Source organism: Parus major, chromosome 1 (assembly GCF_001522545.3).
Source record: "Parus major isolate Abel chromosome 1, Parus_major1.1, whole genome shotgun sequence".
NCBI lineage: Eukaryota > Metazoa > Chordata > Aves > Passeriformes > Paridae > Parus > Parus major.
Window position 1 is genome coordinate 60,896,223 of NC_031768.1, and position 17,812 is coordinate 60,914,034.

General features: G+C 41.1%; 1 protein-coding gene and 1 long non-coding RNA gene across 10 annotated transcripts in view; one reads left to right on the top strand and one right to left on the bottom strand.

The window, feature by feature from the left end:
• Window positions 1-5,687, top strand: part of LOC117244484 — a 9,035-nt gene extending 3,348 nt beyond the window's left edge. The window contains exons 2-3 of the long non-coding RNA XR_004497683.1: window positions 171-291; window positions 5,601-5,687. This is a non-coding gene — a long non-coding RNA (uncharacterized LOC117244484). The remainder of the gene's footprint in view (window positions 1-170; window positions 292-5,600) is intronic.
• The window catches only part of HTR2A (5-hydroxytryptamine receptor 2A), a 27,793-nt gene continuing 10,276 nt past the window's right edge, over window positions 296-17,812 (bottom strand). For 3 of the 9 annotated variants that reach the window (XM_015622396.2, XM_033514716.1, XM_015622385.2), the window contains one exon: window positions 1,548-6,548. In XM_015622396.2, the coding sequence (XP_015477882.1) occupies window positions 5,734-6,548 (815 nt within the window). In that variant the 3' untranslated portion in view covers window positions 1,548-5,733. Of the gene's footprint in view, window positions 1,217-1,341; window positions 1,377-1,404; window positions 6,549-17,812 lie in introns of those variants that run through there. The other 6 variants (XR_004497648.1, XR_001520567.2, XR_004497645.1 and 3 more) reach the window with 6 other exon arrangements.

Here is a 17,812-nt window from a genome sequence, read left to right on the forward strand (position 1 = left end):
TGGGTGCTGTTAAGATCAGTTGGAGGAATACATTTATTTTGGTTTTAAGACAGGGAAAATGAAAACTATTAAAATCCACTTGGGGTTCTTTTTTCCAACTCTTTGTGAAAGAAAATACCGACAATAGATGGCACTGTGGTTCTGTGACCGGGGGTTATTTCTGTCTGTAGCGGTGCCACGCTGATTGTGCTGCTCTGGCGGTGGGGCTGACCCGGGCTGGACATCAGGTGCCCACCAAACTCCTCAGACAGGCAGGGCAGAGGAAACACAAGGAAAAGTTCATGGGTCGAGGTAAGGAGAGAAAGAGATCATTCCCCAATTATTGTAATTGGTAAAACAAACTTGGTTTAGGGAAATTATATAGTTTAATTTATTGCCAATCAAATCAGAGTAGTCTAATGAGGTATAAAAGCTGAATCTTAAAACAGCTTCACCCCTCCACCCTTCTCCCTTCTTCCTGGGCTTAACTTCACTCTGGATTTTCTATACCTCTTCCCCCACAGCGGCACAGAGGGATGGGGAATGGGAACTGTGGTCAGTCATTACATGTGGTTTCTGCTGCTCCTTCCTCCTCAGGGACAGGACTCCTCACACCCTTCCCCGCCTCCAGCTTGAGCTCTCTCCCTCTGGAGACAGTCCTCCATGAACTTGTCCAACACGCATCCTTCCCTCGGGCTGCAGTTCTTCATGAACTGCTCCACTGTGGGTCCCGAGTCCTGCCAGCAAACCTGCTCCGGAGGGGCTCCTCTCCCCGCTGCCTCCCCACAGATGCTGCCAGGAGCCTGCTCCAGCACGGGCTTCCCACGGGGTCACCGCCTCCTCCGGCATTCACCCGCTCCAGCGTGGAGTCCTCCGCTCCCCTATGGCCCTCCCCGGGCTGCGGGGCACAGCTGCCTCCCCACCTCTGCACCGCAGACTGCCGGGGAACCTCGGCTCCAGCCGAGAGCTCCTCCTGCCCCTCCTTCTCCCCTGACCTGGTGTCTGCAGAGCCGTTCCTCTCACATATTCCCACTCCTCTCTCTGGCTGCAACTGCGCAGCTTTTCCCCACTTCTTCAATCTATTGTCCCACTGGCACCATAGTGGCGGCTGATGAGCCTGGCTTTGGTCAGAGGTTCATCCGTCCTGGAGCTGGCTGGCATTGGATCTGTCAGATATGGACAAAACTTCTGGAAGCATATCACAGAACCCATTCCGTAGCTTCCTCACTTCTGAAACCTTACCATGCAAACCAATACAGCTTATTAATCTTCTAGTTCTACTTCTTAGTGAAATTAATTTAATTCTACTATTGCAAATACACTGTTACTGAGACTGAAAATTATTAAGCTGTATGTACTTACCCAAAGAGTACCTCTTCAGTAGAAGGATGGCTGTCCTTAGAAAAAGAGAATGATTACAATGACTCATTTTGGACCAGTTTACTGAGATAGTTAAATTATGCAACATGCTCTTTCTTTTTGTCCGGCAAAATATTTAAAATTACTTTAGCCTTCAGCAGACGTTGTACTGAATATTTATGGGAGAAATAAAACCAAACCAAATTAGCTACTTAAGACAAACTTCCAGTTTATAAAACAACTGATGTCATTTGAATATTTTAATCTGCTTTACTAGCAGTGCAATCAGACAGAACAGTAAAGCATTGAAACACCATTTTACAGTAACATTACAAAATACAGCAATTTTTTTTCTCTATGTATTTACATAAGCAAACATACAGGTATTCAAAATAGAATGCATCTCACCATCTGGCAATAATTACAGAAGTACAGTGCTTGGTTGACTGGATGGAATAGAGACATAGGAATTTTTACCCTGAAGTGTAAAAAGGATGCACACCAGCTTAGGAGATACATGGTGAGCTTCATGTCTTTGGACATTTTTCAGATGCAGTCTTAACAGTAATAAAATGTAAATCTACTTGAAAAATTGATGCTGAAAAGGTTTTTCAGATGAAGTGTTTTTTTTGGATGCAGATATGACCGACTGACTCAGCATGCTTTTCTTGTGAGGTAGGGGAAGGCCCTAACCTCTGAACCAGTCTGTATGAATGTCTTCTCTTTTTTTTTAACCTGAAAAATTACAAAAAGTTCCATTCTAGTCTGATGCTTAATGAAAATACAGTTTTTTGGAAGTTGGAAATGTTGCTCTGAAGATGGTCATATTAAACCATAATGTTCATTCCAAGCATGGGCCAAGTGCTGTAAATCCTAGTTTAAAACAGATGAACTTTGTCATCTGTCTGCAGTATAATGAGTCCATTAATTGCTGTCTACTGATGAACAACCTCTAGCAGATTTGGCATGGCAGCTAGAACAAATTCATATCCTGACTCCGTCATCCTCACTAAGGCAAACTGCACAAAAATCTGTTAATATTTTGATGCAGGGTGGCAGAATCAGGCTTTTCTAAGCTGTCAAAAATGTCCATAAAGAGTGGTCTTTATCTGCTGTGCATTCTTGGCCTTGAGAGGCTTCTTAGGCAAAAACTGCTGATCACTCAATAAAACCATCTATCTGAGCACTCCAGAATCAAAACATCAGGCATCAGTTTTCCCTGCTTCTAAGCAAAAACTGTTATGTTCTCTCCAGCTGTCAATTAATTAAATGCTGTCAAGTCCCTTATGTCCAAAACATAGGTTTTATTTTAATAAGCTGGGAAAAAAATGATTGTTCAGAGTCATCTTGTAATGAAACTTCAATCCAGTAATTGAAACCCTCTGTGATTGTAGTGAAACATTCCCTGTCAGTATTTGCAACCTGAGCAATTGGACATTGTGAACGAGGAACAGAAGGTGAAATGAGAGAGAAACAGAGGGCTGAACTGCTCTGCCACGTGGGCAAAACGCAGACCGTAAGTGGAGAGCACAAGCACTGAATGTGGAATGTTCAGTAACAGTTTATCAGCTGTGAGCTGGTGAAGGAGACTGTGCAGAGCAGCAACCAGACCCTCAGGAGACTTGGGAGGAACTGAGCTCCAGTGAAGTGCGGGGTGCAATGTACATCATACAGGATGCAGGTGGGCTTTGCTCCCTGGCACAAGTGGGCGATGAGACCCAAGCTTTCTGTCCCACTTACTTCTTCCCTTTGCAAGGCCAGAGAAACTTGCATCAGGTCAGGCATAAATGGCAAAAAAAGGTGGCAATTCCCTCCACTGGTAGGAGCCTTTTTGTTTCCTTTCCCCTCAAATGCAGGTTTAGAGACCTTCAGTCCCCTGTCAATATTCATCCTATGAAGGCAATCTGGTTTCATGGCAGATCTAGAGCCTCGGGCCTCTTCTCACAAAATACCTTTGCTTTTATTACTGCCTGCTTATTCCCTGAGATACCTGTTTCCAAGAGCAAATCCTCAAAACCATCACCCCAGTTGTGGAGTGGAAACATCTGGCCTGTGGGATACAACGTGGACATTGTCCTTAGCTCAAAGTGCCAGATTTAGGGTCAATATCAAACTTAATGGAAATAGTGGAAATCACTGCTCCCACCTACTACTATGGTAGTCCTCATATTCAGCTGCATTTAGCAGATTCCCCCTGGAATCCCTTCTTTTTCAGTGTGACACCCCTCACACAGTGCTGTGTAGGAGAGGGATGTGTGCATAGGGAGGTAGAAGCAGTAAGCTCATTTTTGCTTCTGCTGAAGCTGTTCAGTTTGACTGCGGTGATCAAATGTACCCAGAGACAGAGAGAGCATATAAAGCACCTGGTGAGCACAGCATTTATTCCACTTAATTTGTCAGTTCATCCTAAATGACCAGTTTTGGGAGGAAACCCATGAATGTCTGCAAGGTGATAGATGACATATGTGGCATCATCACTGTGAGTGGGGCTACAGCATGACACTTTGTCCCAGACATGGAGGCTGAGGTCTGTGGGGTGAGCCAGTGTCATCATGTGCATGCAGAGCTTCTGTCTGACCAGTCAGTGCACAGTGACTCCTACTTATCCCATGCCTGAGGAAAGGACTTGTAAAACTAGCACATTTAATTATACAATCTATATGACAATAAATCAGTTTCTTGGAAATCAAATACCCAGCCAACTTTTAAGCCCTTGTCTGCCATAGATCAGTGTCTTAAGCTAAAGGCCTTCTTCCAAAGGCTCCCACCTGGTAGGCTAGAAAAAGGTTCAGTTTCTCTCTGTCTTTCTCCTTCTTTGACTTAGTAGAAATTTAATTGCTCTGTAAAAACTGAACAACTTCAATAGAAGGACAGATGAAGGCATTGAGGTTTTGCTCCTGGATGGGCAGTGTTTTTTCCAGAGAAACTGGAATACATCCTGGTTCTCATGAGATTATGGCTGCAAAATTCATGGAATGAATCAAATTATTGGATTTAAGCTTTGCATGAATGCAGCATTTATATTTCCCCTCTTCAGCAAAGTCCCACTGGCCTCAGTGACATTGGCTATGATGCCTGAAAGGAGTTTCATGACTAAGCATGTCTGTCAAGCAATGTATTTTATGTTCTTTATGCAATGTATCCTGCCCTTGGATCTATGCAGGTGAAATCAGTGTTGTTTACAGATCCTGTTATTTTCAAGTGAGCCCCATTTGCCCATACATATTTCATTAAGGCTGAGTCCTAGTAGTGCAATCTTCTGACCATTCCTGAGCAATCTGCCTTAACAGCAATACAGTGAAACAAGGGAAAACAATTTTTATCAACTAACAGTTTTCTAATAATTCTGGCTTTACAAGCCCTAAACCATTCTTCATAATGCCCTTTATTAACCAAAGAGAAATGATGAGAGAGGATCTGCTTCAACCTTTTACTGAAGGCTTTACTCATGCAAAACTTCCTCTGACATTGCTTAAACCAGACTTTGTTGGAATTGTACAGAGTTACGAATCTGGAAGTGATGCTGAAATTATTTAGCAATGTTGTGCCTGGTTTTCCACTGTTCTCTCACTTCCCCTCCCTGTCAACAGCAGTGGGAGGGAGCAGGGAATTAACACAAATAATTTTGAAAACATTATTTTCAATTTTTAAGCTGAACATGAAATTTTTGAATGCAAATAAATTACAAGTCCTGAAATAAAAATTACAAGTGGTGGTAGAAACAGAGGATTATTCAAGTATAATTTACCTTTGAAGATTGCTTATTTGAAATACAGAACAAATGGCAGAAAAGCCCAGGGACATTTCAGGATGGTTACTGAGGAAGAAAAAATGGCATAAAAACAGTTAACAAAATGTCCATATAATTAATCTATACCAGTTTTAATAGATTTTGTTTAATACTTTAAGATTTATTTTAAATATATATTTGCAAATGAACCGTCATTTTATTTAAAATTCCATAAAGTGCTCATTCAGTTAATGATAACAAAACTCAATTGTAGCAAGACAAACTAGCTGGAGCCTACTCTGCGAGAACATCAAAGGACAGCTTAGCTTTCATTGGCAAAGAGAAAAGAAATGCGTAGGTTTCTTCATAGCCCATATTATAATACAGAAATTACATTTTTTTCTTTAAGAAATATATTCTTTAGAATATTAAAAAAATAAGTTTAATAAAGCCTGTGCTTAAAACAGCCAAAGTACTGTATGAAAAAAAATTGCACATTTGATACCCTTTCAACCCTGCTTTTCATTCACAGGATAATGGGAGGAGTATATGATGTTGTCGGAAGGTCTCTTGGACACAGCTGATTTTCCTAAGCTATCAGAGCTTCTCACAGCAGGTGAAATTTTCAGCACACGCACAGTGGTTGTCATGGCAGCTGCTGACCATCACACACCACTAACCTTTTCGTTCCCTGGGCCGATACTTCCCTTGGAGGTACCATCTAAACGATGTGCTCCTATCGTGACCGTCGAGTAATCCTTAGCCATCATTTTCGCCTCTTTTTTCAAGCTCTTCATTTGTGCTAGCTGGAGCTGGCTGGAGTCATATGCAAGTGCTGGGATAGTGTTCACTAAAATCAGCTGGAAAGGTTTCTTCTCCTCCTTGTAGCGACACTGGATGTAGCGAGAGAAAGCTGAGCGGTAGGTTTTGTTGAACAACGTGTACACGAGTGGGTTGACAGCCGAAGAAAGGTAGCCAATCCAAACAAATATGTTAAGAAGCCCTCCAATGACCTCTTCTTTGCATGACTCCTTGCAAATAACAGCCATCACATTGGTGATGAAAAATGGGCACCACATCACAACAAACAGGAAGAAGACAATGCCAAGGACCTTGGAAGCCTTCTGCTCATTGCTGATGGATTGCATTGTTCTCCTCCCTGAAGTCCCTGTATCTCTGTTCAAGGAGCGCTGAAAGAGTTTCTCTGAGGACAGGGAACTCTGAGGGAGGAAGCTGAATGAAGTAAACTTGGTCTTAGGGCCAATGTCATTCACACATAGCATAGCTTCCTTCTGCAGCGACTTGATAGTTAAAAAGTAAGTGACTACCATGATGGTTAGAGGGATGAAGAATGCCACAAAAGAACCTACTAGAACAAAATTTTCATCTGCGAGTAAGCAGATGTCTTTCTTAAAAATGTCTTTCTTAAATACTTTGGAGTCATCTTGTAGTCCAAAGACAGGTACAGGCATGGAGATACCTGAAGGTGGATGAGAGAAAGGAGAGGTTAAAAACAATATTGAAAAACACTTCCTGCCTCCAAGAAGAAGCAAACATCTACCTGTGTTCTACCTGTGGCTGAGGTGATCGTAGCTATACACATTACCTCAGCCACAGGTAGAACACGTTCGCTTCCTTCCAACTGTCCTATGACACCTGGTAGCCAGAAAAGCATGGGTTTGGATCTTGGGCCCCTTGTAATGATCTCCAGACTTGCTCCTTGGCCCCTGCCACCTTGGCAAAGGATTTTATGAACTATGACCAAAATGACGCTACGTATTTCTTTTCTGGAGTGGCATAAGAGTGATCTTGGACTGTTTTTCATTAGAGGATTAAAAGTGTTATGAGTTCTAAATAGGCTGGGAAATACTAATTTTAGGAGGAAAGATAGTTTTTTGTGATAAGTCTAAGAGTAATCTTTCATTGTCTTTTGTTGCTGTAATCTCCACATAGTCAACACAGGCTAAATGCTAACAAAACCCAACTTTCTATGTGGCAATAGCCAGATGAACAATGGGAACAAATTAAGCACTGAGAGACACTGATAGGAGGCAGCCTGAGGTGTAGTTTATCCTGTAGGACTGCAAATGTCCTTTCACTGTATTTCCAGCTGCTAGAGGTTGCCTTCTCTGTGCACAGCTGTGCAAAATTTCTCTTCCCCTGGAGCATGCATCCTTGGCTTGTCATGAATGGCAAGACAAGGTGACAAAGTCCATTCTTCTTGGACTGCTCTGTCTGTTTCAAGCCTACTCAGCCATTTCCTCAGGGATTCCTGCAAATGCTGCTAGAGTCTGGGTAAAATCAAAGCACTGCTGTTTCTTTGGTTGTTGGTTTTGGGTTTTTTTTCAGCATTTGTCTCTTCCCCTCCAAATGGATGCTGTCTCTCCAAGAGAGGCCATGTTCAGACAATGAAAGAGATGATGTGCTGTGAAGATGGAAAAAGTGGAGCAAAGCAGGGGGTGATAATGCAGCCCTGTTTAGATAAAAGCAGAGAGGAGCCTGACTCCTGTGGAAAGTTAGCATAATCTGGGAGCTTCAGTCCCGTTTGCATTTTGGAACAGAAATCCCAGTTGCTGTATTTAGCTTATGTGAAATAAAAACATTGACTAGAGAAGAATTTCCTGTGGTGTGAGGATGTTGTGCCCTACTTTGTTCAGTGGATGCCAGGAGTGTTCTTACTGGTTCACAGACGAATCCTGAAACATCTGTATTTCAATGGTACATCTCTCTATCTCTCTTTCTTTCCCTTCTTCCCACTCTGCTGCTTAAACTGGGAGCCCTTTAAAAAGCATAGCCTGTCACTTCATTTCACACATATCCAGTGCCCAGCATAACAGCTCCAGGGAAGGCTGTGGAGTAAAGGCTCAGTACCAAACAATAATAATCACAGTAATAATAATATTAGATCATTATTCTGTTCAAGTGCTTCATTCTTTTTGTTCTTCTGGAGCTTCTAAAAAGATCTTTTTTTTTCTAGGAACACTGTGGCTTATTTTGTCTGTAACTTTGAACTGAGTCATGGCATTGCCTCAGGCCACTTTAGAAAAGTGCTGTTCTTATCTGCCCAGGGCAGAAGCTGGTGGAGAGCCTGTGGTATTGCCCTTTCTGTTTCTCCTGCACAAGTTCTAAATACTTGAACTTGGGCTAGGAGAAGCCAGTGAGTGAGATGCAAACTTCTGCAGTGTGGAAGTTCCTGAGTTGAGCTGACAGAAACCTCCAGTGTTTTTAGCTACTGGGTAAAAAGGTCTGAGTCTGTCTCTCTGAAAGCACGGAAGAAGAGGTCACCATCAGAAGCTAGACTATCCAGCCATGGCTGAGTAATCTGGGATGTTGAACAACTCCGGGGAAATGAGGAATGCTTTGAAGTAAGTTTTCTTTTTTTGGATGAGTTGAAGGGGTGCTGAAGGCATCCAGCACCTCCCAGCATCATACTCCAGCTGCACGAAGACACAGCATTAGTCAGAGCAATACCACAAGTTTCCCGTCTGCTTCTGCCCTGTGTTGATAACAGCAAGGCTGTTTTTTCATTTAATTCAAAGACCTAGTGTGAGCTTCAGAGATAAAATAAACAATGGTATTGACAGAGTAAAAAAAATGCCTTTCATTACTACCTTATGGTTCAGCTGCATGAGGAAGCATGGGAGCAGAGGCAGCAGCGCTAGAAAGAGGAAAATTTTAGCATAATTTGCAAGCTTTTTCAAGTAAAGGGCCAAAGTCTGTTACAACTTCTCACTTGAAACAAGAGGAGCAATTCCCCAATTGCTTTATTTTGTTCTTAGCAGCTTCTGGAGACTGGCGTCTAAATCCAGATTTCTGGCTTTAAAAAATGGAAATGGACTTCAGCCTGTAGCAGAAGTTCCTATATTTTTTTGCCATTCCTTTAACAAGCACAAAAGTGCTGTACCAGCAGAGCTGTAGCAGGCACTGCTAGTCACATAAGTTTTTCTGAGTGACCATTCAAGGCATCTTTCCCCTACAGCTGCAGGGAAGTGGCCTGTACACAGTTTGGAAACAACAGAGATACCACACTTTGGTGGCAGGGAGCTCTGACAGCTGTAAACTGCTTTTTTGTGTAACCACAGTTCAGATGATGCAGGGCATCCCCCAGATGATATTGTGGCATTCCTGCATGGAAAAAGTTAATGTCCAAAAGTTGATTTTCCCTTTTCATATCTCTACAGGGACTAAATTTACTGTTTCCCTCCTGAAAGGAACAGGGTTTGTCCCCCCTCAACGGTTGGTTTCTGCAGCATAAGTATGGCAAAATCCATGAGGACACAGGGACCAAATTCAAAGGCAGTAATATTTAAATTGTTGCTAAAGGAGCTTCCATGTGCAACTATGTGCAACTCACATACACTATTTTAATGGGAATTTTAGGAATCATCACATATGACCAAGAATATCACCCACATGTCACATTTAGTCAAGATCAAATTTGTCCTCTAAACCAAACAATACTAAAATTATTATTTTTTTGTTATAAAAATAACAAAAAGACTTGGCCTAAAGTTGCATTAGCATTATTGCAACTGACTGAATTAATTCTTTAAAAGTTGAACATGAATGATCTGTTTCACCTGGATGTATACTCGCTGGTTTACTTGTCCTTGCTTTCCAGCTCCCTGCTCTTGGTGACTGGATGTTTAAGGCACAGATGGTGCCTGTGCATTCATCCATAAGAAGAAAATCAGCTTCACAAGAAAGGATCATGCAGAGCTACCAGAAAGGGACAAAGGGGTGTTTGGGAAGTGAAGCATGTGCCAACAGTAGGTCTGGAGGAGACAACCTGGAAGGGCTGTAACAGAACAGCTATTCCACACCCTGCCCATTTCATGCTCCCACTAGCTCAAGGTCAGTCTGGAAAAAATCTTTGTATCCCCTGAGCACTTTTTTATGGTTTATTTTAATTGGCTTTCAAAAGAACTAATCTGAGGCACAAGGAAGCATTCAGCACAGAATAGGAGCATCCATTCAAGCGCTGAAGGTACATTAGCCACTCCATTTCCAGTTGACATTCCCACTTAGAACATTTTCCCTTGTGAACAAGCCCTAAATATTATGTTCCTCTGGTACAAGGTGGCTTATTTATATGGTTTCATTTATACACATGTGGCTGCTTCAAACTGTGGATTTTAATAAACTGCACAACAGATCCCAAACAATAAAGATGAGTAATAAATTCTGCATTAAACCACAAGAATTTGGGCACAGTTTCAGAAAGACAAAAGGCTCTTGAAACCAAAGGTTAAGAAGTAAAGCAATGGCTTCTTTTTTGTTCTCTCAAAAAAGCCTGGTGAAAATGACAAAGCTTGGTATAGTGGTACACATTGCTGTCTTCGGAGGTATAAAACCACTTTAACTGGAGAGGTATATGGGGTTTGCAGCTGCCTTGAGCTGCTGAGACTGTCAATAAATCAAAGCCATAATTTACAGTGTGCGTGTAGGGTGGCACACTGGGGTTACTTGGGATGAAGGCAAGGAGAGGGAAGTGAATTGATAAGGTCAAGGTTCTTTCAGTGAAGTCTCCTTTAAGCAGAACCTGTCAGTCACATGCTTTCACCACACATATATCCATTTCAATTTTGTTTAATACAAATGAGTATTATTTTGTGCCTTAATAAATGTCCGAGGGTTAGGAACTACCTTTTAGAAATGTCATTTCTCAAAAACTTTGGCACCTGTGTTCACCTTCTCATGAAAAACAAGAAACTCTCCCTGTCTCAGGTCTTAGCAGTCACACTGACTCAGACGTACTGGGTCATGGGCCAGCTCACGGGCCACTGCACAAAGATGTGCTGTGACACTGGGGACCTCTGAAAGGATTGCTTGGGAAAGCCAGTGTGTCCTTCAAGCAGCTTAGTGTGGCCATACTGCCTAATTTCTTTAGAAAAGCCCATGCTGGTATCTGGTGCTTATTTGTACTCTGAAAATATCCTTTGTTAGTACACCTACACATTCAAACTGCAAAGAGATGTCAATGTGTAACTCATCTGCTACATCCCAAGGCAAGCAATGCATACTCTCAGTCTCATGTTGTATAAAAATCTCCTTGTTGCACACTGCCATCACATTATTTTCAATATTTTTTGCTTAATTAACCACACAAAATAATATTTATTCCTTTGGGCTACCATGGGTGGATGTTTGTTTACTCAAGGAACACAAGCCACAGTGAGCCACTTGTGGCAGGGGGACCATGGACTATGTCCTCCTCTGAGTACGGGGGATGACAATGTGTCTGGATCTTATATGAGGAGCTGGAGTTTAGCAACAAGTTACTTCCACTTAAACATCTGCAGAGGAGCTGCTCAGTCTTACTTCATGTCTCTGCTTGGCATTTGACACTCGCCATTATGGTTGTTACATCACTACATTTCATTGTTTTGTGATTACATCATTGTTCCCCTGGACCTGCAAACACTTAGCTGTTCTCTGCATGCACCTGAAAATGTTATCCCTCCATGGACTCCTTTCCAGTCATGACAAGCCCTTCACTGTCATAATTTTGTTGCTGTGGGTGTAGTGCCAGCCATATTTCCAGTGCAGGCAGGTTGCTGCTGGGTGGCAGTGCAGAAGCAGAAATTTCCACCTGGGATAGAGGGGATGTTGAAAACCTCTGTGTGGACTGGGAACCACCATCTGAGGCTGCATCTAGTTATGATGAGTGTTAAAAAGCTTCCACCTTCCCTGGTCAGTGAGACAGTGTCCCCAAAGTCTTGGGCTAGGCTTTCTTATCACATGTGAGACCAGCACAGAATTCTTCCCTGCTAGTAGGTACATGTGTTGGCAAAGGCAGAAGCAGATGAGGAGCTTTCTCTTACAAATCCCCACATAATATTTGTTTTCAGATGGATTTCCTCAAGAGCTAAGTGAATCTCAGTGCTGGGGGAGCCTTATCTCCTTTCTGCATCCCAAGAGGCTGTACTCACAGGAATGGAACTAGAGTGGGTCCAGGCATTTTCCTTATAACTGCTGGTAGACCAAATTTAGTTTTTTATTCAAGGGTACACATGGAGCTGGTTTTCTGTGTCTTTCCCTTGGAACACTTTATTTGGTCACACATGTTCTACTTAATACAAGTGAAAGGAAAACAAATTTAATGTCACATAGAGGGGGTGCCAGGTAACAGCTGGATAATTCTATTAATTTTGAAATGGCTTTGTTCTTGACAGCTCAGAAAATCTCTAAGGAAACCTATTATTTAGCCTAGCAGGAGATACATTCAATTCTTTTTATGTGTGAAAAGTATGGTAAATTATAATTTATATCATAAATTATCTATTTCACTTTAGAAAAACAAAATCAGAGAAGTCTGTTTTCTAATATGTTTCTCATTTATGTCCTCAGTCCTGAAGCCTATTTCTTAATAAGAACCGAGATATGTGTCTCCAAAATAATTTGTAGATAATAAAATAGCTATTAAAAGGGTTAGAGGACAAGTGCAAGAAATGAAGGACAGGTGCCCCTTTTTGACCCAACTGTTTAGAAACCCTGGGCTTCAGAGTGAGATGAGTTTTGAGAGGAAGCCGCTGATGGAGTCACGTTCTGCTTTGATATACTCCTCAAAATGTGCACACAGCCCTATTTCCTAAAGGTAGCAAGAGTCCAACAGCAGGAAACAGTTTCTTTGCTTTTGGCTTTAAGTGCTTTTCCTGCCTATGCACTCCTCAAATTCTTTGTTGGTTTTGCTGCAGGACTTGTTTATTCTCTATTTCTTCTAATTTTCTTGTTGGATTTTTTCAGGCCTTCTGAGTGTTTGAGGAAGATACAACCATTTGCATTGCAGTTTCCAGTGGAGCCTGTTCCCCAATGCAGTGTTTGCTTTTCAACTAGTGACATTATTTTTGATTTGGACAGAGGCTTCTTCCAAGATGTCTTTTGGCTTCTCACAGAGATCTCCAATTGAGAGAAGTTGTTATCTCTCTCTCTAAGATGGTTACCCAGTCACTAAAGGGCAGAGAGGAGTCCACACTTATCAATCAGATAGAAATAAATAAAGAAAGGTGAGGAAGCAACTTGTCTGGGGGATGCTGGCTGAGTAAAGCCCAAGTCCAAGGTGGACAGCAGCTACAATTCTGCTGCCATTTGGGAGCTGGAAGGGAGCTGGGCTTGATGTGCTCCTCCAGGGGACATTGGCTGTATAACCCCTTCATCCATGGTGATTATAAGTGATGAGAAGTGACCTTACAATAAAGAGCGAATATTTAGTCTGAAAATTTGCAAGGAGCTCCACAGGTCTACAGCCTATCACTGCACAGGGGGAAAAGGTTCTCCTCCTTCTGTTAAAAGCTGCTGCTTCTGTGGCTCAACAAAATGCAGCAGAGCGGGTCAAACACCCTTTTTCTTTCTGCACACACAATTAATATTGTTTATGTTGCATTGGTGCTTATAAGCTCCCGGTAGCAACAGTGTAATTTGTGACTCAAAAGAAGTTACAAATTTGTGGTAGGCACTGGCCACAGTAAATATGTTAATTTGCAAAGGGAAAGAGCCTTGTGTAGAATCAACTCCAACCACCTGTGGTACCCTCTCTGTTTAGCATATGACCTGTGTTCCATGTCAGATGGCCTCACATTGTTCCCTGTTCAGGCCCCTAGGAGAGCAGATTTGGGGATAATAGTATTTTGAGAAGAAAGAAATAATATACCTTTTTTACAGAATCTTCCTAGATCAGATGCTATCAATTTGTCTTTTTAGCTGTGAAGCTTCTAAAGGATCCTCGGGGCTAATTTATTATGAGCTATACATGCTATACACACAGTAATGCTTAAAAAAATACTTATAGAAGCAATAATCTAGAGATTATGGAAAGATCTTAGATATTACACTACCATAAGAAGATAATGTGATGCCTCCAAGAGTAGTCTAAGTGACAAGATCCTCTAATATCCCAGTTTTTATATCTCTGTCTTTTAATTATTACATGGTGTGATTTGTTGAATGCTGATAATTTACTTAACTCTGCCTTAATCTTCCTCTGAACTGAATAGAGATTTCTGTTAGTATCTCTGAGATTTCTTCAGCAGTGCTACTTGGCCTCATTGTGTAGTTTAAAAGGACACTGAATGTAGCTATCAGATAAATTTTTAAATTATTTTTTACAATAATTTCACACTCCATCTGAAGGGCACAGATAACAAAAACTGTAATTCTTCTGGATTTTCTATACCTCAGACCATGTCCCAGTTGTCTCTCCATGCCTCCTTTTGTGGTTGCTTGCAGAAGCTGCTTAATAAGCAAATTATCAGCTTCCTACTAGTTATACAAGGAAACTGCTGCAGTGGCTGGACAGTTATTGGGATAGGTGTCCTGATGTGATGGACAATTTGGAAGGAAAAACAGAATGAGAAGAAGCTTAGAGACCTGCACAGGTCTGAAGATGATGAGTCAGGATCCTGTGCTTTATGTTTTACTGTCCACCCTGCAGCTAATGCCCTTCACCCTGACTGAGCTGTTAGACCAGTCAGTGCCCTGGCCATATTTACAAGATAACAGGGTTGAAGAAGAGAAAAAGAGGGAGCATATCTGAAGGGATTGTGTCTGCCCATATTTCCCATCTACTGGTGTCTATGTGGCTGATGCAGCATGATCCCTAGGCTTATCTTTCTGTTAAATGTCACAAAGCACCTTGCAAATGAAAAATAAATAAATGAACTGTCCTTGCAACAAGAAATGGAGGAGTGACCTCCTCACGTCCTGCAGTAGTATGCAAGGCAGGGCTGGATTTAACTGAGGAACTTTCAATCCAAAACTTCTGAGTATTTCTGTGCTTGTAAGGGGAAATTTGCACTGCTTGCTCAGTGCACCTGGGACCTAAAATCACAGTTTTTCTCTCAGGATACTCACAGTTCAGCTCAGTCTATGATCTGGGCAATAGTGGTCAACTTGACATTTCAAAATTCAGATCAAATACAAAAAATTGTAACAAGGGCTATATTCTGCCAAAAGGAAATAAGTCTTCCCAGTGGGTGTGATTTATTTCCAACATAAAGGCAGGACTGAATACTGTGAAATACACAGATTCCAATTTTGATCAGGCAGGAAAGAAAGCCTTTATCATGATGCTACAGCCTGCTTTCAGGACATCACAATATTCTCCTGAATGCTCCTGCATTCAGGAGCTCAACAAGCTATTTTCCATCAATGACCCTGGAGGACATCATAGACAAAATCACCTGACAGGTGTTTCTAAATTTGTCTCAGGTAATTAGGAATATGTTGTTGTAGTTCTGACAAAACCTTTTATTAGCTGGGCTTCTGCTTAGAAGGTATGGCAATGGCACAGGCCAGGTAGTATGTGGGGAAAGTTAATTGCAGCCTGAGTGTTCAATAGTTTGCAATGTTCCTGCTGATAAATATAAATGTAAGGCTTATATTTTAAAGAATTCTGTGATACATTAACCTTTCTTAACACAACATCAGGCTTAAGTCAAATATAATAAAGGAACTTGTGAAATTGTTCTGTATAATTTTAAAATGAGTGAAATTTTCTCTTTTCTTGACATTTTCTTTTATGCAACACAGTGCTACTTTAGCAGCACCATTTTTAATCTAGAAGGTGGCTGAATGCAGCCACAGTGTACAGATGACAGCATTTATTAATCCAAATATAATTCCTTGTACACTTATTTTGTTCTCATTTGTATTGCATGGGGCATTTTCTACGCAGAAATCCAGCTCCTCTGACTGGAGATGCTGCTTTTTTTCTTAAAATATTCTATTTACTCTGATGTACAAAAAGAGACTGACGATTCTAGGTCATGTTGGCACCCACTTATTCATTCAAAAAACCCTCATAACAGGACAGGCCTGGTCCAAATGAACTTGATGCTTCTTAGCTGGTAGCTTCAAGAGGAAGAAGAACATGGTCCTTATGGTCTTCAGAACAAAGAAAAGAGTTGTTCTTAAAAAAGACAACTAATTCTTTCATCAGCACCTTGACTAAACAGGTTCTTTGCTATTGAAAATACAGCTCTACTCTTTATAACTTGCCTTTAAAAATAAAACCAAAGAAGAAAGAAATGACACAATAATGTCATGACCATCCCTCATTCCTTTTTTTCACTTGAAAAGCAGATTGCTTCTTGCAAAAGGAGTGCTCACAAAATGAGTGTGTGCCTTTTTCATAGGCAAAACCCTTCATCGCATCCTGATGTAATTACCCAAAGAACATGATAAATATATACATAATAATTATTCTTCCTTTGATGACATATATTTACTGGTATAATATATTCTCCTCCATCCAGATGAATGCTGGCTTGCTCATTTCTTTGGTTTGAAAATGTGTCCCTATGGCTTGCATATGTCTCATGCATTTCATGTGTCTCATTTCTTTATCTCTGTGTTTCCAAATTCGGAGAATTTAGAAAGCAGTTCAATCTTAAGCATTCCCTTAAGCACTCTTTATCCACAAAGAAAAGTATAATGTTAGTAACATCTCCTTGTCAGATGAACAAACATCTACAAGTTCAAAGTGCAAGATTTTTAAACCTTCACAGTTATGGGAGGGAGATATGTGTGGTAAGCTGATGGTCTGGTGGATGTGTTCACTCTTCTGGGAAAAAACAAATCAAGCAAAGTGTTCTGTTACATGGGGATAATTTATATCAAAGTAAATAGGATATTTATGTGTCTTTCTCAGAACCATCTGAAGTAGTGCCCCATGACCAGAATACATGTGCTAGTCAACTCAGAAATGCGCATGACAGTGCTGAATGTTCCTTTTCCGTGGAACCGAGCATTACCTTCCCCCTACACAACCTGCATGTGAAGGGCTGGTTCTCTTTAGTTGTCACTACTGTAGGAGTTATTATTGTGGCAATGAACTTTCTGCTGATGTAAATGTTGCTGACTACTGAGCCTCATACGTTGTGTCTCTATGAAGGAACAAAATGAATATTCTGTTTCTGAGGTGGTTCTGAAGCTCTAATACTTTATTAATGAAATTTCATACCAACACCCTTCATTATAATTGATGCAAATTTCTCTATATGTTGTGAAACAATTTTTTACAACTTCATTTTATTTTTATGGCATCATCTACATCCAAAAATGGTAAAGGTCCCAGGGTTGTCCAAACACAAAACCTACAAAGTTTGCCCCTGAGATCCTGTAGCTGGAGTGAGCAAACAGTATGTTCACTTTCTGAGAGATGGTTTCACGAGTATGATAAAAATAAAACAAATGTTCCCTAGGGAAATGATTATAAAAAACTGCTAAGAATGCAAAGTCAAGTCTTCAAAAGAGGAAATGGAAGCAGAGTGAATGACTAGATGGGAAATAGGGTAATATAGTATATATTTTAAGTTTAGCTTCAGCACTTCAAAATTTAGGTGCTAAGCTTTAAATCTATATTGCCAGAGCACAGTTTAGTGTGTAATTATTTGCAGTTTTATATATATTGGCAGTGTATTCCATGTTTTAACAAATGATCTTTTCCTATGCCAAGGCATCTGTAAATTAGACTTGACAGAAATGGCGAATTATGACACCTGGAAGAAATGGATGTGTAGTAGATTCAGGACGGGGACTCCCAGCTTGCAGTTTATTACCTGTTTATGCCTTTTGAAAACTGTAAAGGGATTTTCAAATGAAAGGTGTCCTTGACAGAAAGAAGACTGAGCCTAAGGAGACCAAAGCTGTCAACAAAACACAATCCAGAGACACCGGTGGTTGAACTCTCCCAATCCCTGCTGCTTCCCTGGCCCTTCATATGCTGTAAGGCAGCAAGAAGTCATG